This window comes from Dermochelys coriacea, chromosome 26 (assembly GCF_009764565.3).
Source record: "Dermochelys coriacea isolate rDerCor1 chromosome 26, rDerCor1.pri.v4, whole genome shotgun sequence".
Classification (NCBI taxonomy): Eukaryota; Metazoa; Chordata; order Testudines; family Dermochelyidae; genus Dermochelys; species Dermochelys coriacea.
The window spans coordinates 7,351,361-7,372,911 of NC_050093.1; the positions used below are offsets into that span (position 1 = coordinate 7,351,361).

The window sequence follows — 21,551 nt, forward strand, 5'->3', positions numbered from 1 at the left end:
CTGCACGATGTGCATTTTCTGTGATGAGACAATAAAAGAATTTCTTTTACCATGCAGATGAGGCTCCTTAATGTTCACAGGCATATTGCTTTAGTGAAATATACTTTACAGAGTAAATATTGATTTCATTTGAATTTGCAGCTGGGGAGTGGGGCATAAGCAATCTGTCAGATTCTTATGGGATGAGATGTACTATAATATAAAACTGATTTCACCCTGGGGTTTTGCACTTCAAATGTATTTGCAAGTTTAAAAATATTCCCAGCAATTAACAATTACACCAATTTGTTTACAGAACCATTCCATCTCACACCTGCCAAAAAAGTACCATTGACATTGTATTGTTCAGAGGACAATAATTACCCAATTGAGCCATGTATCAAATTATACCTCTCAAGCTCCAAATATGACACAAGGTATGGGACAAAGACACCAAGTTATGTGTGTGTGAGGGGGTGGGAGGTCCACCCGGGAAATGATGAATGCTCAGAGTTTAAACTGATATGGCATTTGCCTCTTAATGTTAAATCGTCTGTGGCTGAGGACATAGAGCTTTGGATCATCTGCATGCTGATGGGCTCAAAATCCACATTATCTCTCTGTCTTCCTCAGCAACTTTGCATACAAAATGAGCCATTGATCTTGCAAGGCCTCATACTGAGCTTTGCAAGAAGCACAGGCCTGTTGCATTCTAGCATAAGTGTGAGTGGAAACCAGAATTCTGCAAGAAACGTTCATTCATCCAGATACTGAATGCACGTTCTGTTTAGGATTGGGTTTTCAGGATTGTACTCCTTTCTTAGCGCAGTTTATTATCATCAACAGCAACATGAAACACTTCTGCATACAGAAAATAATGCATATGTGTGGAAATATTTGATTTAAAGTAATAAAGCACAAGCACGAGTTGAATGTGAATGTTGAAAAGCTGTCTAGTGCCAGAGAAGTGATACTGTGTTTTAGCCCTGCCTCGAGCAACTATGATTAGAACAGAAAGGAAATTGTGTGTGGGAATTTCTCAGGCAAGCAAATGTTTTCCCCCATCAAAAGATTCATATTTTATTCTTTGACACCTTATCAAAAAGCTTTAAAAAGTTAAATTGCTCAGACTATGCAGACTGATCCATCGGTCCTATGAAATTTGAAATAGAGTGCTAAAACCCCATGTTTTTCATCCTCTCTTTGCTTTTGCTTCTCTTCCCTTCACTGCACTGGATGGATCTCACGGCAGTGCTGAATATGATCTATAAACATGTAAATGATCATCTATCCTTAATCCAAAAGCACAGCCCAAGAGTTTCAGTTGTGAGATCCCAAGCAGATGATGATAGGGCAAAAAAGGCTGTTCGCTGACAGGCAGTTTCTAACAGCAACTTCATGTGAGGCTGAATAATTGGATTTCTTATTCATTTGGTGGCCAGGTACAGAGCAATTCCTTTGAAGTGATGAGTACCCCCTTGACTTCAACAGGAGCTGAGGGGCTTAAGCATCTTTCAGGAAGCATCAGGACCTTGCAAGATCAGGCTCCTGATGCATACACCTGAGAGTTTTCTTCCTTAGCCACTGCCATATCCTCAGCTGGAGTAAATTGGCATCACTCCATTGCCTTCACTGGCATGAGTCCAATTTAAGCCAGGGGATGATCTGGTCCATCATAAATTAGAAGTAAAAGGAGAAAGGTAAACATATCTGCTGGATGCCATATTCACCACCATATTTAAGATTCCAAGGGAGCCAAATCCTCATCTGATGTAAACTAGGGTAGTTTTTTAGACTTCCATAGAGCGACACCAATTTACACTACTTGGGGATCTGGCCCCTGGTTTTAAGACTACCGCTAAAGGACAAATGTTCGGCCAAATCCTGAAGTCTTTACTCAGATAAACTCCCCATTGAAGCAAATTTACTCCACCTTACATGAACATTATCAATGCTCTCCTAATGTATATACAACATGATTATATTAAAAACTGCTAGTTGCTGAGGAAAAGGCTCTAAACTGATGTATTAGTCTATTTATAGACTCCCCCCCCCTCCCCCAAGGTATTGCATTAGCTAGCCTGTCCAATTCACTGCCATATCTCTCTATAATATAATCAAATCCTTCCCTCTGTCAGATCCCAGCATGGGTTTTCTTAAAAGATTCTCAAGTTTTTTTCATTATAATGATATTTATTTGCTGTAATATTTTTATGGCAGCCTTCAGAAGGTAGTATAGTCTATATCCTGATTTTTGTTTCTTTCAAACAAGAAAGTTGCAAAAATCAGTCATGTCTTTCCTCTTAACACTGGTTTTCCCAATAATGCACAATCGAGATTAAAAATAATGTATTTCTTTTCTACTCTGTGTAAGTGGCAGCATTTTCCAGCATTATCTACAGTCCTCCTCTGCAAAGAGTGAGATACTGTGATGCTCTTTGGTCAAAAGTAAGGATACTTGTGTGTTAAACTCTGAGACAAGAAGTTTTCCATATTTAGAAAGAGCAGTCTTCATCTCAAAAATCCTAAACCAGATATTGACATAAGGTGGAAAGGAATTAGTTTCTAAAAAAAGGAAAATATTTTAAAGATTGTTTTTGCTGGCTCATTCTAACCTCCATATCACCTTCATAAAAATGTAGCATCTGTTTTGTCTACAAACACTTTATTATAGATCTGAAGTGAATGCTACCAGAACAGTGATTTTTGAAAATGAAATAAAACTATCTTTCTGTAAAGTGATTTCATGAAGACTTGTGTGAAAGTGTGTGTGTGTGTGCATCTCTTTTTGTTATAAAATTCTGATTTTTATAAGGTAATCAATATATACTATGATATTTTATACAACTTTACATTGCCTGAATTTAAGTTTTCAATAAATAAGTCAAACTGGATTAGCACTTGATTACACAGTAGCAATGTGTTTTGCATACTAGCCAATTGGATTTTGAATAAGCTGTGCATAAACATATTTAATGCAAATGGATTTTATTGCAAGAGTAAATATGGGTCTTCTTTTAATTGTCTTTCAGCACAATTGTCTTGTTTTCAGAGCATTAAAAGAATAATAAAAGTCCCAGGCACCAGTGTTAACCTTATGTTTTCTCTTACAGTAAGTTCTCCCTATGAGTAATTCAACATGAACATATTCTGTTTTTTTTTCTACAGTTCTTTAATCAAAGGGAAAAATAACAATACACCAGATCATAACACATCTTTTATCCTGACAATTAAGAAAATGCAGTATCATTGTTAATAGCATTTTTGTGTTGACTTCCTGCTGAGTCTAGAGAGTTCTTCCCTGCACCCCCACCCTGGAAAAACTATTAGCAAAATTAATAGAATGCATTTAGAATCCCTGATTGCTTCAATTACACTAAAACCTTCTCCATATGCCAGTCCTATACAACTCCAAATAGGTTAAACTGGGGATCTGATAGGTTCTGTTTGCAAATGCAATTCAGCAGATACCTTGGTTAATTCTGACTTCCTTTCTCCACTGACTGCAGTGCTGCAGTCCTATGACAACATCATATTAATGAGCGAACTGGGGTACAGTGTTTCATGTGGTCTGAAAGTTTAACCCTGTCCCTCAGACTTTCCTAGCTGCACAGTGAAGAAATGCTGCAGCGTTTTAAATATCATTTCATACACAGGGCTAAAAATAAGAAGGTAATTAGTGAACATAGTTTTGTTTTTCAAATTTTACCGATTTCTGAGTAGAAACAGGCATACATTTTCGGTGCCTACAATAAGGAAGGAATGCAGGAACCACAGATAATTTTTATTCTAGGATCAGCAATGATTTATCCCTGTAATTAACTAGTTAATTGACTGTGTACATCCAAGAATGCAAAGTCCACTGGATGCTAGCTAGTCACCACCTTGTACTCATCAAAAATTACCCTGTGCCACCAAAACATAAGTATTAACAAGTCTTCAAAGAGAAAATGCACCAGGCATTATTTTTATAGATAGATAGATAGATAGATCGATCCATCTTTGGAAAAAACAAAGCCAAGAGCCAGAAAATGAGTAATAAAAGACTTTCGACCCAAGGGGATTTTGAAAAACTCTTGTTACTGTACCAATTACATTGTGGGTGCTCTATCCCTGCAGTGGGTTACATGCTAGAATGCAATCAACTTCCTTCTGCAGAACTTCACGGTTCTGCTTTTATATTTACCCCCTAAAACTCGAAAGCCACTTCTGGTGCTTTCCATGATCACAAAGCAGCAATCCACTTTCCTGTTATTCCCACCCAAACCTCTTCTTCTCTTTCCCAAAGCACTGTCGACCTTCAAATGTCAGACCTTGTTGGGGCGAGGGGGGAGGGGGTGTTTCTGTTATCCCATCTTCTCCCTGCTTCCCGGGAGTCATCTTAATAGGAATGTCTCGGGCTAAGAATTTTACAGTTGTATGTGAAAGGAAATGACTTCAGGAGGGAACATCTAGTCACTCTCGGATCCTTTCTCCTACTCTGCATTGCGGATGGAGCCCCGGCTTGACATTTGCACGCTGCTCATTTAAAACAAACAGCACACTAGCTAGGCTTTATTATAGTTGCGCAGGGAGGGGGGCAATCACAGCACCAGACAAACCATCCGGAGGCGTGTTTTTATTCTGCATGGATTTCCCCGTCCATCCCTTCTCCAGCTGCCTGTGCCGCTGGCCGTGGTGCTGAAACCGCCATGGCTCTCTCTCTCTCTCCTGGACACAGACACAGACACACACCCACCCCTTACCTGCCTCCCCAATGTATTCAGTGGGCTCTCCCTCAACGCTAACGCAGAATGCCTGCCCGGGCCCCCCTTGGAGAAACTCCGCACCCCCACCCACCTCCCTGTCCAGCGTAACCTTCGGCTTGTCGCGCTCTTTTGCAGGGAGTGAATTGACTCTGCTCCACTGTGCTTTGCAGAGGGGAAGGAAGGAGAGGGAAGGTTGGGAGGGGGAGGATGGAAAGAGAAAAGGGAAGAGGGGTAGGATGAGAGATGAAAGGCGAGAAGAAGGGGGCTAGGAGAGGAGGGACAAAGAAAGAAAGAAAGAAAGAAAGAAGAAAGAAAGAAAGAAAGAAAGAAAGAAAAAAGGGGAGGAATAGGCGAGGAGAGAAGGGGAGGGGAAAGAGGGAAGAAAAGGAGGGCGAGGAGGGAGGAAGAAAAGTGGGGTCTGGAAAGGGGGGGGGAGGACTGCTGGAAAGGTGGGAGGGGCCAGCTGCCGGGGGGGAGGACCCCGGGGGCGGCTGCTGTGCCTTTAGCTGCCACGCGTCGCCTCCCCGGCCCGCCCCCTCGGAGCATGTGGCTGGCGTGGCGCTGCCGGCCCGGCTCCGGTATATAAGGTGCGGGCAGGGGCAGGAGCCGCGCTGTGAAAGCCGCCCACATCCCAAAGTCTTCCAAGATGAGCTACACCCTGGACACGCTCGGCAACCCCTCCTACCGGAGGGTGACCGAGAGCCGGGCCATCTACAGCCGGGCCAGCGCCTCCCCGTCCAGCGGCTTCAGGTCGCAGTCCTGGTCCCGGGGCTCCCCGAGCACCGTCTCCTCCCCGTACAAGCGCAGCGCCCTGGGCGCGCCGCGGGTGTCCTACGGCTCCGCCGTGCTGAGCTCCTCCGAGAGCCTGGACCTCAGCCAGTCCTCCCTGCTCAACGGGGCCGGGGACTTCAAGCTGAGCCGCTCCAGCGAGAAGGAGCAGCTGCAGGGGCTGAACGACCGCTTCGCCGGCTACATCGAGAAGGTGCACGGCCTGGAGCAGCAGAACCAGGCGATCGAGGCGGAGATCGCCGCCCTGCGCCAGAAGCAAGCCGGGCGCTCGCAGCTGGGCGACGCCTACGAGCAGGAGCTGCGGGAGCTGCGCCGCGCCCTGGAGCAGGTGAACCACGAGAAGGCGCAGCTCCAGCTGGACTCGGAGCACGTGGAGGAGGACATCCAGCGCTTCAAGGAGCGCTTCGAGGAGGAGGCCCGGCTGCGCGATGAGACCGAAGCCACCATCCGCGCCCTGCGCAAGGACATGGAGGAGGCCTCCATGGTCAAGACGGAGCTGGACAAGAAGGTGCAGTCGCTGCAGGACGAGGTGGCCTTCCTGCGGGGCAACCACGAGGAGGAGGTGGCCGAGCTCCTCGCCCAGATCCAGGCGTCCCACATCACGGTGGAGAGGAAGGACTACATGAAGACCGACATCACCGCCGCGCTCAAGGAGATCCGCAGCCAGCTGGAGTGCCACTCCGACCAGAACATGCACCAAGCCGAGGAGTGGTTCAAGTGCCGCTACGCCAAGCTCACCGAGGCGGCGGAGCACAACAAAGAGGCCATCCGCACGGCCAAGGAGGAGATCGCCGAGTACCGGAGGCAGCTGCAGTCCAAGAGCGTGGAGCTGGAGTCGGTGCGGGGCACCAAGGAGTCCTTGGAGAGGCAGCTGAACGACATCGAGGAGCGCCACAACAACGATCTCTCGACCTACCAGGTAAGGGCCCCACCCCGGGCAGGTATAAAGCACAGCGGGGCGCCCGGCGGGCTGGCCCGCGCGATGCAAAATGCAACCAGAAAAGAAAAAAATAGTTGCCTCTACCAACGCAAATGAGCTCGTCCGCAGCGGAGCGACCGGGGCAGGGCAGGAGCGCAGACGGCATGAGTCACCGCTGAGATGCAAACGTGGCTTGTGCAAAACAAACCAAAAGTACCGGCAAAGGTGCCAAAAAATAAAGAAAAAAATCCATGCGAGGCAAAATTGGCTTGCGTAGTGCAAAAAGACCAGCTGTGCAATGCAATTCCGAGGTCTAATAGCAGCGTTCAATGCTTGTGTCCGGACTTTCAGTCCCTTAGCTTTCTGCTCTTCCCTCTGATAGTAAATATTTAGTCCACAGTACCTCTTTACAAAGAGCATGTTTAATATTCCCTCTTAGATTGTTAACTGTTCTTTTAGAATCCCACATCGATTTACTATGCAAACTTTGAACCGTAAGGCTATAGTAAATGGCCTTTATCAGAGATGTTTAACAATTTGCAAATATTTGGTCTACATTTTGCTGTTGCTTAGTCATAAAATAATCTGACCCAAAAAAACGATGTTTCAAACTGTTTAACACAGCTTTTAACTCTTTACAGTAGTTTACTGATAACTAATAAATATCTTAAAATATATGGGGAAAGTTAAAAGGTCGAACTTACAGTCCTTGCTGAGGTAATGCTCCAGCAGAAGGAGTTTTGCCTGAGTAAGGACTGCGGAATCAGGCCCCAAAACCTTTACTGTAATGCACAATTATTTGTGAAACGATAGGCCTGATTCAGACGCCCAATGCAGTGAGACCAGGATCAGACTCCTTTTGTGCGTTTATCCCTTTCGTATATTAGCCCTGGATTTTAAGAGTGGGCTTTTAAAAGGCTTCCTTACAGAACTTTTTCAGTGCTGCTATTAAGCTACAGTATAGGAGTTAATAGTATTATCTGAGCAGGGATACTTTTTGGATGCAAGTGTAATTATGTTATGGGGATTTTATGTATCTGTTGCAGGACACAATCCAGCAGTTGGAAAACGAGCTGAGGGGTACAAAATGGGAAATGGCACGTCATTTGAGGGAATACCAGGATCTCCTCAATGTCAAGATGGCGCTGGATATTGAAATTGCTGCATACAGGTACCATAGGAATGCTGTGGATGTGTCTGGAATACTAATTGCACTGCAGATGCTGCTGGTTCCAACCAACCTCTGCCCAAACAGCTTTTACAATTGGCAAGGATTTTTCCCCTATAAGCATCAAACAAATGCAAGAATAGACACTCAGCCAAATTATTAGCACGCTTTCAAATCTGTGCAAATTCAAGACCTCTTCACATTAAGAAATCTTCTTGAGTAATAATTGATCTGGCTCTGTGAAGTCAATGGCAAAACTCCATAGACTTCACCGGGAATGGGATAGGACCATTAACTGCAGTACAATGGTTCCATAATGCAGCATTCTGTTCTTGTTTGTTTAGAAAAGTAGGAAGCAGAAGACTGTTTTAATCTGTAATTATTTTCTTTCACTTCACTTTGAGCATGTCGAGCAAGCAGCGTGGGTAGTTTTAATGCGCTCTTGTTATTTTAGAACACGGATGTACTTGGGTATCCGATGAGCACTGTTAATCTGCACATTGCAAAACACTTTCACATTTCTTTCTTAACTTTCCTTCAGAATCCTCTGTGAAGTAATCCTGGAGCAGGGATGTAGCTGCTATTGCCATCATCTGGCAGGATGGGTTTTTTTAGCTTCTTTTGCATGGCTTTTGTAATTGTTTATTTGCCACTTTTCTTTTTGAAACCAGGTATCTTAATAAATAAATAGACTGCAACAACAGCTTTAAAATAAAACATGAAAGCGCTGATTTTCTGGGTCAGAGGACTAGATGGGGAAAAATGCATTTCTGAATATAAATATCAAAGCAGACTACTGGAAAGCAAACATCTTTAGAACCCTGCAATGTGCTGGGCTTATCAAATATACAGAGAATGGACGTCTTTTTATTTTATTGCCAAGGTTAACATGGTTTATTCTGGTGAACATATTATGGCCGAGAGTTTCAAATCATATAAGGGATTTTGATTTCCAAATTAATGAGAAATAGGGATTCAAATGCCCTAATTGGCTTTAACAATCTAAGCTAGAATATTTATATTTTAAACATATAGGGCCCAATCCTCAGAAGGTCTAGATCAGCATGGCTGTATTGAAGTGAAAGACTATGCTCAGAACTGTGCTGATTTATCCCAGACTGAGAATGTGGCTGATGCATTTTTGTTATAGTTTTACAAGACCCAAACTTTGTGATCAAGCCTGACAACCACAAGATTTAAACCAAGCTAAGAAGAACTGTTGTTGTAGACAGCACTCAGATATTACCATGGTGGGCATAAGGTGCCTGATCCCAGCCTACTGAAGTCCCACTGAACATGAACAACAGATATTTTCATTGTCCTTAGCATATTCCACATGCTTGAAACACCTTTCTAATTCTCTGAGACACTGCAGACACAAGACAGACATTTTACATGCTAACTTCTCCTCCTCCTCTTTATTTCCCTAGGAAACTACTAGAGGGTGAAGAGACAAGATTCAGTGCCTTCTCGGGAAGCATTACTGGTCCCACATTTACACACAGGCAACCCACGGTCACAATATCATCTAGTAAAATACAGAAATCAAAAGCTGAGCCGCCAAAGCTAAAGGTCCAGCACAAATTTGTAGAAGAAATCATTGAAGAGACAAAGGTGGAGGATGAAAAGTCTGAAATGGATGATACCCTGGTAGCCATTGCAGAGGAATTGGCAACCAGAGCCAGGCAGGAAGAACAGAAGAAGGAAGAAGAAGCAGAAGGGGAAGAGGAAGAAGCAGAGGAAGAGGAAATTATAGCTGAGAAGAAAGCTCCAGTGAAAGCAGCTGCACCCAAAGCTGAAGAAGAAGAAGAAGAAGAAGAGGAGAAGGGAGAAGAAGAGGAGGAGGAGGAGGAGGAGGCTGCAAAATCTGATGAAGCAGAAGAAGGAGGTTCTGAAAAAGAAGAAGCAGAGGAAAAGAGTGAAAAGGAAGAGGGTGAGGAGGCTGAGCAGGAAGAAGAAGAAGAAGGTGAGGCCGAAGTTGAGGGAGAAGAAGCTGAGGCTGAGACTAAGAAAGAAAAGGAACCTGAAGGGAAGAGCAAGGAAGAGGTTGAAAAGGCTGCAGTGGAAGAGAAGGTGGAAAAAGTGAAAGCATCTTTAGCAAAATCTCCACCCAAATCTCCACCTAAATCTCCACCTAAATCTCCTACAACAGAAGAGACTGAGGAAGAACAGAAGGCATCAAGAGAAGAAGCTGAAGAAGGAGAAAGGGAAGAACAGAAAGTGGAGAAGGAAGGTAAAGAGGAGGAAACAAAGGAGGAGAAGCCGAGATCTCCAGAGAAGCCGGGATCCCCAGAGAAGCCGGGATCCCCAGTGAAAGAAGAAAAGGCGGTGGTGGAAGAGACCGTCTCGGTCACAAAGGTAACAAAAGTCAGTGTAGAGAAAGAGTCCAAAACGAAGGAAGGGGGCAGTGAAGGAGAGGAAAGTGACCAGGCCTCCAAAGGGTCCATGAAAGAAAACATTGCAGTGAACGGGGAGGTGGATGAGAAGGAGGAGGAGAAATCCAAAGAAAAAGAAGTGGAGGAGGAAGACAAGGGTGTGGTCACCAATGGCTTGGATGTGAGTCCATCTGAAGAGAAGAAAGGGAAGAGTGAAGAGAAAGTTGTGGTAACCAAAAAGGTGGAGAAAATCATGAGCGACGGTGCGGACAGTACAACCAAATATATCACCAAGTCTGTGACGGTCACTCAAAAGGTAGAGGAGCATGAGGAAACTTTTGAAGAGAAAATGGTGTCCACCAAGAAGGTTGAGAAAGTCACTTCTCATGCTGTAATAAAACAAGTAAAAGACAGCGACTAATAAATAGTAATTAAAAAAATTGAAAAGAGCTTGGGTTGGTGAAAACGGTTAAGCCATATGACAGCTGCAAAATGCATGTGAGTGACAGCTTTAAAGCAAAACAGGTTCTCTCATGGAGGCTCCAGACACACTCTATTTTACTTTTTTTGTGTGTGTGTGCAATACTGGGGGGAAATGCATGCAAGCTCAAGATGTTCTCCCTCCACAGAATTTGGGGAATTAAATAAATAAATAAATAAATAAATAAACAAATGCATGAAGAAAGGAAGCTTTTGAATTCCTAAACTGTCAGAGGAACACATCTGAGGAACGTCTTAAGGGGTATTATGCAAAGAACCAACTGAGCCAAGAACAAACAGACAACAAAACAAAACAATCATGAAAAAAACCAGAATTCTTCTAGCCTTAAAAAAAGCTACTTATGAATAATTATGTTTACCTCACTGGTGCAATTAAGATGGACTTTTGTTCATGGGAGAACCTAGTTGACATTCACAGTACGCAACCTTTTGTTGTTCGATGTAGAACCGTCACAGCAGTACTTGCTCAATAAAGGTCATATTGGAAACATGCCTTGCTCTGTGGTGTTTCTCTCATGAGTAGAATTTCTCCGCAGGCTTTTTTTTAATATAAATGATTCAGCATTAATAGTAAATTAGCTTCAGTTTACAAATTGCTTGGGCTTTTTGCAAATGTCTTTGCATTTCCCAACCACTGGGAGCTTCTTTAAACAAACATTTAACAATCTGATCCAATGTCCATTGGAACCAATGGGAATATTACCGTCGAATTCAATGGGTGTTGGATTGGAACTCACAGGCTTGTAAAAAAGGTCCAGATTCACAGCCCTAAAAAATGAATGTCTCAGTTTCGGTCACATCCTGCAAATCTTACTTGCATGAGTCACTCTCACGGAACTACTTGGGTGATTAGGGTGGATGGTATCTGATGTTTTAAAGCATGGATAGGAGTAGTTTAAATTTCCCCTGTACACACGGTACCCCAATCTGTAGGGACCACCTTAGGGGTGGAAGAGGGTCTCTAGGGCCCATACAGTCCTTGGCCCCTTAGTTGAGACTGCCACCAAGTGAGCCAGTAGGGATTGTGATGGGTTTTGGATACAGGTGTTTGTCCATTAGTAAGTGGGCTGAGAACCATCAATACATTTCACAAAGGTCTCCAAATACCCATCAAAAGGCAGTGACTGCTGATGGCTCTGGCTCTAGCTACGATTTAGCCCAGCAATTTAGAGGTGGATGCCTCCTTGACCAAATCCCTAAAATCATCTGCTCCCCAACTCATATCTGAGACTCTTCCTTGTCAATGCGAAACACCATTACACAGTTCAAAAGTTAAGAGTAATTACACTCTTTCGGGAACAGAAAACTGCCCTAAAGGCAATGTTGGCATGTAATATAATTGATTACTTTTTAAATAGCGGTTCATTAAAAAAATATTAATGAGAGTATTTCAGACACACAACTCCAATTAGCGATTGCTCAGATTACAGCATCTATGAGTCATACAGAAAACTGAAATGAAGGCATCAATTTCATCCCACTGAAATGAGAACAAAAGATGGGATTTTCAAAAGAGCTCAGCAATGGCCTCATTCTGCTTCCATTAAAGTCAACCACTGGCCTCTACAGGAGCAATGGCCCTCTGAATTCCAACCTATATAGAAAATAAAAGTTTTATACACAATAAAACAAGGCGATAAGAGCAAAAGAACAGTATAAATGGGGCCAGATTCTCCATTGCCTTCCATCTTGTGTGACCAATGAGACTTGTGTAAAATGAATGGAAAACACGTCCACTCTGATTTACACCTATTTTTCACACATGTAAATTGCTATTTGTATTACTGTAGCACCTAAATGACTGCACAAGGCACAAGACAGCGGAGAATTGCATCCATGATTTATTAAAAGCTTAATAAAAAGAGATCTAAAAAAATCACAAATACAAAAAATGCTCTGCTGGTGTAAATCATCATAGTTCAATTGAAGTCAGTGGAGCACCTCGAATTTATTCCAGCTGAGGAGCTGATCAAATATGTCCTATTACAAGATAAATCATATATTCAGTGTAATTAATGCTTTTATCTGTGGAATTCAGATAAAGAATACTACTTGCTTCCTGTTACCTTAGTATATCAGTTAAACAGAATATTTACAATACCACCAGCGAAAAAAGAGTTGCCAATCATTTTTATCTGTCTGTATTCAGAACGAGAAGCAGCCTGAATTTCATTGGCTAAATGTAGCACTGATAAAAAAAACAGTGATTTACATATGTCTTCTGGGGGAGAGGGTGTTAATTCTGTACTCTGTCAATAATTGAAATTCAGATAGTTTTTTAATGGAAGGAGATGTGTGTGTTCGTAGCTGAAGGAAATGTAAAACGTCCACAGTGGAGAAATCCTTTAAAATAAATCTAAACCCCTTTGTGTAGCAAAATAAGGAATGTTTCTCCTGCTGTTATCATTAATGAAATCTCTTCTCAACAGATTGCGGGATGACTGATGTTTAATTAAAGCAAAAAGCAAATTAAATGGCAGCATCTCAATAGCCAGTTTATTCATAAAAGATGCATCTCTCTCTCTCTCTCTGTGTATATATATATATATATATATATATATATATATATATAGTGGCATAAAGAATGGACTTGTGCAGTTCATATATATAAAACTGCACTTTTATGCATAAGATACACCAACTAGGAGAACCACACAGAACTGTTCGTCAAGTCAATCAGAATTAATGAAGAATGGTATGCAGCCATATTTAACTCCCCAGGATGATCCAGTGGATATAGTATACTTAGACTTTCAGAAAGCCTTTGACAAGGTCCCTCACCAAAGGCTCTTAAAGAAAGTCAGAGGTACTGGATAAGAGGGAAGGTCCTGTCATGGATCAGGAGCTGGTTAAAAGAGAGGAAACAAAGGAAAGGAATAAATGATCAGTTTTCAGAATGGAGAGAGGTAAACAGTGGTGTCCCCCAAGGGTCTGTACTGGAACCAGTGCTGTTCCACATACTCATAAATGATCTGGAAAAAGGGGTAAACAGTGAGGTGGTGAAATTTGCTGATGATACAAAATTACTCAAGACAGTTAAGTCCAAAGCAGACACCAAAGGGTTACAAAGGGATCTCACAAACCTGGGCGACTTTTCTTTTCTGGCCGGTGAATCTTGCCCACATGCTCAGGGTGCAGCTGATCGCCATATTTGGGGTCGGGAAGGAATTTTCCTCCAGGGCAGATTGAAAGAACCCTGGGGGTTTTTAGCCTTCCTCTGCAGCATGGGGCACGGGTCACTTGCTGGAGGATTCTCTGCTCCTTGAAGTCTTTAAACCATGATTTGAGGACTTCAATAGATCAGACAGAGGTTTATCGCAGGAGTGGGTGGGTGAGATTCTGAGGCCTGCGTTGTGCAGGAGGTCAGACTAGATGCTCATAATGGTCCCTTCTGACTTTAATATCTATAAAGAAAAAAATAAGACTGGGACTTTTCAGCTTGGAAAAGAGACGACGAAGGGGGAATACGAAAGAGGTCTACAAAATCTTGACTGGTGTGGAAAAAGTGAACAAGGAAATGTTATTTATTCCTCATAACACAAGAACTATGGGTCACCCGATGAAATTAATAGGGAGCAGGTTTAAAACAAACAAAAGGAAGTATTTCTTCACACAATACACTGTCAACCCATGGAACTCTTTGCTGGTGGATGTTGTGAAGGCCAAAACTATAACAGGATTCAAAAAAGAACTACATAAGCTCATGGAGGCTCTTAGCTAGGATGGACAAGGATGTAACACAATTCCCTGAGTATTCCTATCCTCTGTTTGCCAGAAACTGGGAGTGGATACAAAGGATGGCTCACTAAGTGATTGCCTGTTCTGTTCATTCCCTCTGGAGAACCTGGCATTGGCCGCTCTTGGAAGACGGGATGCTAAGCTGCATGGACACAGTATGGCCGTTCTTACATTTTTATGTTCCCATTAAAGTTAGTGGAAAAACTCTCACAGATTTTAATGGGAGTTAAACTGGACTCATAGAGGGCAAACATCAGTCTACTGGACCACTATCCTCGAGTTACAATGCAACAATGCTGCCAGTTACACCAGGGTAAATCTGAAGGAATTCTTTCAACTTCTGTGGATGCATGTGGATTTTGGCCAGCAATTAAATTTACATTATGAGCCAGATTTTCAGCTGGTGTAAATTGGCATGGCTCCCTTGAAGTCAAAGGAGTTGCATCAGTTTACGCCATCTCTGAATCTGGCCCCATATGCCTAACATACACTTCAAAGATCCAGAGTCTTCCACTGTGAAAATATAGTTGGCTTTCCCTGCACATTTATTCTTTTTTTATTTTAACCCAAAATTCTTTTGGCATTTGTCTGGCAGCCAGAGACCATTTTCCTGCAAAGAAACCCAGTCCAGGAACATTATGCCAATGTCTCACTGAAATCAGTATCTAAATGGCTATCAGGTTTTGGTAGCAGGATCTGCAATGGGCTAAACTCTCTGCAGTATCAAGAACTGTTAATTAACCTCAATGCTCATTGAGACGGGTTGGATTTGAGGGCTCTGAACTGCTACCTCAATTGACCCTGCTCATTGAGAAGAAACAGATAGAAGCCAAGAATAACAGCTCTAGTGTAAAAAAATGAAACATTTCATTTGTGTCTATCACCAGCTGAGATTATGTTACATCTGTGCTACTTCATTATGGCACCGATTAACTCTTATGTAGGTTCCAAAGCATGAAGGAATGTTCAGCTCGATGGACCACTACTTGGGTCAAAATACTGGGCATTATCATTAGAATCATAGAATATTAGGATTGGAAGAGACCTCAGGAGGTCTTCTAGTCCAACCCCCTGCTCAAAGCAGGACCAACACCAAGTAAAGCATCCCAGCCACGGCTTTGTCAAGCCAGGCCTTAAAAACCTCTAAGGATGGAGATTCCAACACCTCCTTAGGTAACCCATTCCAGTGCTTCACCACCCTCCTAGTGAAATTAGGTTAGTTACAAGAGATGAATTTTTGAGTAAGGTTTGCACCACTCGGTGGGCATTATGCATTTTAGATTTTTCCGATTCATTCTTTGGCTTCGAAAAAAACATTTAGCTTCCCTCTGTGGTCCTTCAGTCTTACACCAAGCTAAAAAGGAAGAAAGAAAACAGTGATCCATAGTTCAAACAGAATTATCCGTAGGTGCTATATATGTGTAAAATAGACAAGTAGTTCCATTGCAATCAATGGGTCCATTCACAGTGCATCAAGTTAAGGATCTGCATAAAACTCTGCAGGATCAAAGCCTAATGATGCTCACTATGTGAAGTGAGTTAGATTTTGACGTCAGTCTTAGTGGACTTGCACAGGTATATCTGGAGTCACAAACTAGCCTGATATTTTTTGTGTCATGCCCTCTTCCACATTTATGATATCATACGTATATGGACAAATTTTGATTTCTAGTATTGTAGTTGTTTATATTAGGATAGCACCCTAGAGGCTCCAAATGAGATTAGGGCATCATTGTGCTAGGGGCCCTATATAGGCAAAGTGAGAGAGAATCCCTGCTCCACAGGGTTTACAACCTAAATAGGTTGTAAGATAGACAAAGGAAGCATTATTAACCTCATTTTGTAGATGGAGAAATGAGACGTTAGATGACTTGCCAAGGGACCACAGAAAGTCTGCAGCCAAGCGGCCACTGGAAACCAGGTCTAATGAGTCCTTTGTCTTACCCTCAACACCATCCTTATAAAGGTCTCTGAGAAACCACAGACTTTGTAAAATCAGGAAGGCACACCAGTCCACTCTCAGCCTAGGGGACAGAGAGACACATGGGATTAAATAGAGTTTTATCACAAAAAAGTGACTTACACCAGCATTTCCTCATGTTAATTTGTATTGTGATAGCACTATTGTGGTCAGCACTGAACACACATACAACGGTCAGCCCCTGCCCCAAAGAACTTATAATCAAAGTAGACAGTCTTTCCTACCCACAATCTTTGCACCCCTAGTGCCGGTGTCAACCGCTCTTGGGGCAGTCTCTCTAGAGAAGCCCCAGCTGTCTCCTAACTGATCTCCCTCTGGTCATCTCCAATTAGCTCAGTCCATCCATTTACCCTAAACTGAGTCAATCATTAAACTTCAGGGCTTGCAGTCTTCCTTCATCTTCATACCAGTATCTTAAAGACAGGCTAGCTTGGGGCAGGGACTGCTACCTCTTCACTATCCCAAGCCTTTCTACCTCCCCATCTCAGTCTGTCTTCTTGCTTTATAGCTGGGTCATCTTCCTTATTGGTCCCATCTGTGGATGCATGCCTCCATGACTGGCCAGCCTGGTTACCTGTAAGAAGGGAAGGCTCTCCTCTCTCTTCTGTTTGTAAATCCCATTACAATCAGGTGAAAAATAATATATACTAAAAAAAAACACTTTTGTATCCATATAATGGTATATAATGGCATTCACACTAGGGGGTTACACCAAGTTAACTATATTGGTTTCTAAAATATTATAGTTAAATTGGTACAAAACCAGCATGTAGACTATAGGCACTAAGTAGATATAAAAAAATCAATGAGGGAAGCACAAAGAAACAATAATATACTAAAGGAGTACTTGTGGCACCTTAGAGACTAACAAATTTATTTGAGCATAAGCTTTCGTGAGCTACAGCTCATTTCATCCGATGAAGTGAGCTGTAGCTCACGAAAGCTTATGCTCAAATAAATTTGTTAGTCTCTAAGGTGCCACAAGTACTCCTTTTCTTTTTGTGAATACAGACTAACATGGCTGCTACTCTGAAATAATATACTAGTGAGCATGAAAAGCAAAGTCACAACTACCTGCTGCCTAGCCATTGTTGAAGTTTGTTTTGTATTATCACTCTTTTGAGCAAAAGGAAAAAAGTAATATTTCAGACTTTAATTATTTTCTAGCTGTAGATTTTCTCTCGGTAAACTCTGATGTATAAAATATGTTAGTGAATTCAGAATATTCCCAAAGTAAATGTTTCCATCTGATCTGTTTGACTAACCCACAGGAAACACAGCGCAAGGCGGAATAAGTAACAGAATAACATATATTTCTAAATATTTATAATACTGCATGTTTTAGATTAAATTAATATTTAAATTTGCCAGGGGGGTTTGTCTGCTGACATCTCATATCAAACAGTTTGAAGAGAGAGAATAAATTCCGCTCACGGAGGCAAAATGGTTATTTCATTTGCCTTATTTGTGCCAGTTACTTCTTAAAATCAGCATAATCACTGGAGGGATTAATTAATCTGGAACCCCAGAGAAGTTCATTAATCGATCCAAAAGCCCCCGTGAAAGGAATTTTAAAAATCTGAAGTTATGTGTGGCAGATGCATGTGTGTAAATTTAAGGACACACAAATACATGCAAAGACTACCACTAGACTACCAATGATCTCAATGGGCTTTGGCTCAAGCGATAAATTACTAATGGATGATTAATGAGAGTCATAAAAGCACCACACTGCTCAAATAAGGGATAAGAAAAGGTGAGCAAAGCAAATATAGGTCAGGACTGAGATTCATGGGGAGGGTTGTTTGGAAGGAACCTTATGCCTACAACACCTGCTTGCAAAATGACTTGTTCTGGCCATTGTCGTTAGTTACTAAATTTTCCAGAACTAAAACCCAATTTAGAAGAAGAAAAATATGCTTCTTTTCTGGGAAGCTAGCAGCTGTACACAAACGGACACAAATGAGTCCCCATTCCCAGTGTATGTCACACATTACTCTCAACACCTGGATTTAGCATGTTTTTCATTTGTTTGTGGCTTCCCCCCCCACCCCCCGCCCACCAACAATGCTAAAAAATAATATTAAATAATAAATGAAAAGCAGCAAAAAATTAATGGTGAAATAATGCAACATCCTGAAGCTTTCGAGCATTTTGTTCTACCTAGTAGGAAAACAAAACTAAACCAACTTGATTAATAGGAAAAATCATTGGTTTGAATCCATTTCTGATCAGCTGTGACCTATAGATGTCTTGCTCACCTAAGATTCAGGCCCAGCCTTGGGGGGGACACAATAGATCTTGTAATGAAGACAGAGCCTAGGGATGGCAACTTCACTGACTACCCTAAAATGCTGCCCAGATTAAAGTGGGAGGAGGAGAAGTTTCCTCATGTTCCCCCCTCTGCCGGTCTGGTTTACTGCATTGCGTCAAAAAGAGCTCCCAGGTTTATAAACATGAAACAAGTGTTTCTAGCAGAATAACTAGGTGCCCTGGGGTCTGTTCGAACTCCCACACACAGCAAATACAGATTGTCCTGTTCCCTTTTACCAGCAGAGCAGAACTCCAGGAACCAAACAAGGCTGAGCCGTCCCTGCAACCTGTAAATATATCTGCAGTACATTTCCCTGTCTGTGGCTTGCACATTTCTTGAAGAGCTGGCTTAAACCTTTCGACCTTTCTTCCAACTAGCCTGTAGCACGTTCAAAAGGGAGGGCTTGGGGATGAAGATAAATGGGATCTTCTACAAGAAAAGTGCAGTCAGAGGAAATCTTTGATGACAGGACTCTCGCTAGGCTTCTTTGATCTTTGTTTATTTGCAAATTTCAGGTAGAGTTGAAGTGGCAGAATAACTGCTTTAAACAAAGCAACTCCTGTAGGCAAAAGAAATGCACAGGCCTGAACAGGACAGGGGCCTGATCCCAGAAAAAAACATGAATAGAGGAACAAGGCAGGTGAGGGAATATCTTTTATTGGACCAACTACTACTGTTGGTGAGCAAAGCAAGCACAGAGGTATAGAGAGGTCAGTTCAGATGATAGGTGAGACCTGGATCAACAGCTGATGCTCCTAGAGGGTTTGACCTTGTGAGGAGCTGAAGCTCCCCCTGAAGTCTGTGAAAATTGTAGATACTCAGCATTCTGCTGGATCAAGCCCCCAGGTAGGAGGCAAGTTTGTTAATTTTGCAGTTTTGCTTTAATGTCCTGGGGCCTGATCCTGAGGTGGACAGGAGTTCTGCCTGTTGGATTAGGGTGACCAAATGTCTCAATTGTATAGGGACAGTCCTGATATTTGGCGCTTTTTCTTATATAGGCTTCTATTCCCCGCCTCCCCGCCCTCTGTCCCGATTTTTCACATTTGCTGTCTGTTCACCCTATGTAGGATCAGACTGTGGTGCCCTTCGAATGTGGTAATTATCGGCTTGTCTAAGAAAGGCACATAAATGAAATTTCAAGTATTCCATTTCACACTGATAACACACTGCTGTACTTAAATTCTGTTTTGGTGGCCAGGAAAACCACTTAGCAAAAGGCACAGGAAGTATCAGGTAGTCTGAATTTCTCCTGCCTTCTGATCAAATGGCAAATAGCATTGCTTGTGATTTCCTCATCCTTTTTACCATAATTGCCATGCATGGTTGTTTTTGCTTCATTGGAAAGGGAGAGAAAATGTGTTTAAAACAGCAAGAATCTAACAGTGTACATTTTTGATCGTGGTTAGCAGAATTGGCCAAGTTTGGAAAGAAACTCTCCCATCAAGAAAGATGTTGAAAAAGAAAAGCATTCTGTGTTGTCTAGCTTCACAAGCATTACCAAATGTAAGTAGAATTTGAAAAAACAAGCTTTGACAGTGCCGTTAGGATTCCTTGCCCAGAACCAGCAGTCACTCCAGTTATCACAGATTTCAAAGCCAGAAGGGATCATTGTGATCATTTAGTCTGACCTCCTGTACAGTACAGGCCATAGAGCTTGCCCAGAATAATTCCTACAGCAGATCTTTCAGAAAAACATCCAATCTTGATTTAAAAATGGACCGTGATAGAGAATCCCCCATGACTCTTGATAAGTTGTTCCACTGTTTAATTGCTCTCACCCTTAAAAAATTACACCTTACTTTTGTTATCTCTATGCGAGGTCAAGGTTCTGAATACCTTCTTGCTAAACTCCCTTATGGCTTGTCTACACATAAACCATTACAGTGGCACAGCGGCAGGGCTGCATCACTTCTGTGAAGACACTATCTACACCAACAGGAGGGGTTCTCCCATCCCCATAGGGAATCCACCTCCACAAGAGGCAGTAGCTAAGCTGACAGGAGAATTCTCCCATTGATCTAGGGCTGGGTTGATTTAACTGTCGCTCAGGGATGTGGATTTTCACACCCCTGAGCGACATAGTTATATCCCCCTAATTTCCTACTACAGACCTGGCCTTAGTCTCTTTTCCACTGTTTCCTGGGAGTTTGGGGGGAGAGAAATCTTTTTAAAGGCTGGCACCACACAATCGCCTCTTCAGAGCTCTTTTCTCACCATCACACTGAGAGACACCTTGGGAAAAAACACCTGAAAACTCTTTGAAGAATGAAATACACCCTCTATCTCTTGAATGGTTTAGTAGGCAGAGTGGGGGGAAATAATAACCTACTATTTAAAGTGCTATCTATGGCTCATTTCATTCCGTCTCTTAGGAGGGCTGTACATTAGAAAACTTGCTTTGGTTTAACTCAGTTTTAAATCAATTTAGCTAAACCTGTGCAAACCCTTGATGTAGATGCATTTAAACTGGTGTAGAATCATAGAATATCAGGGTTGGAAGGGACCTCGGGAGGTCATCTAGTCCAACCCCCTGCTCAAAGCAGGACCAATCCGCAATGAAATCATCCCAGCCAGGGCTTTGTCAAGCCGGGTTGTAAAAACCTCTAAGGAAGGAGACTCCACCACCTCCCGAGGTAACCCATTCCAGTGCTTCACCACCCTCCTAGTGAAATAGTTTTTCCTAATATCCAGCCTAAACCTCCCCCACTGCAACTTGAGACCATTGGTCCTTGTTCTGTCATCTGGTACCACTGAGAACAGCCTCTTTAGAACCCCCAGAAAGCAGCTATCAAATCCCCCCTCATTCTTCTCTTCTGCAGACTAAATAATCCCAGTTCCCTCAGCCTCTCCTTGTAAATCATGTGCTCCAGCCCCAGTGTAATCTTTACTTAAATTGGTTTAGCTTCACTTGCTAATTTACCTAAGTGGGACTTAAGTGTTGTGTAAGTCTTGTGCTGGCCCTCTGCATAGGGGCAGAATTTCATCCTGTGTCCCTATACACTAGCTCCCATGCTGCCTCATTTATATGCACTGAAAATA

General features: G+C 42.5%; 1 protein-coding gene across 1 annotated transcript; it reads left to right on the forward strand.

The window, feature by feature from the left end:
• Positions 1-5,333: 5,333 nt before the first annotated feature.
• NEFM (neurofilament medium chain) lies at positions 5,334-10,967 on the forward strand. Its single transcript, XM_038385068.2, has 3 exons — positions 5,334-6,435; positions 7,482-7,606; positions 9,034-10,967. The coding sequence occupies exons 1-3, from the start codon at positions 5,374-5,376 to the stop codon at positions 10,397-10,399; spliced, it is 2,553 nt and encodes an 850-aa protein (XP_038240996.1). The 5' UTR covers positions 5,334-5,373; the 3' UTR covers positions 10,400-10,967.
• Positions 10,968-21,551: the final 10,584 nt, after the last annotated feature.

Coding starts and splice junctions, on each gene's coding strand:
- NEFM (XM_038385068.2), top strand. CDS start 5,374: ATGAGCTACACCCTGGACACGCTCGGCAACCCCTCCTACCGGAGGGTG. Junction 6,436..7,481: donor ACGATCTCTCGACCTACCAG/GTAAGGGCCCCA, acceptor TATCTGTTGCAG/GACACAATCCAGCAGTTGGA. Junction 7,607..9,033: donor ATTGAAATTGCTGCATACAG/GTACCATAGGAA, acceptor TTATTTCCCTAG/GAAACTACTAGAGGGTGAAG.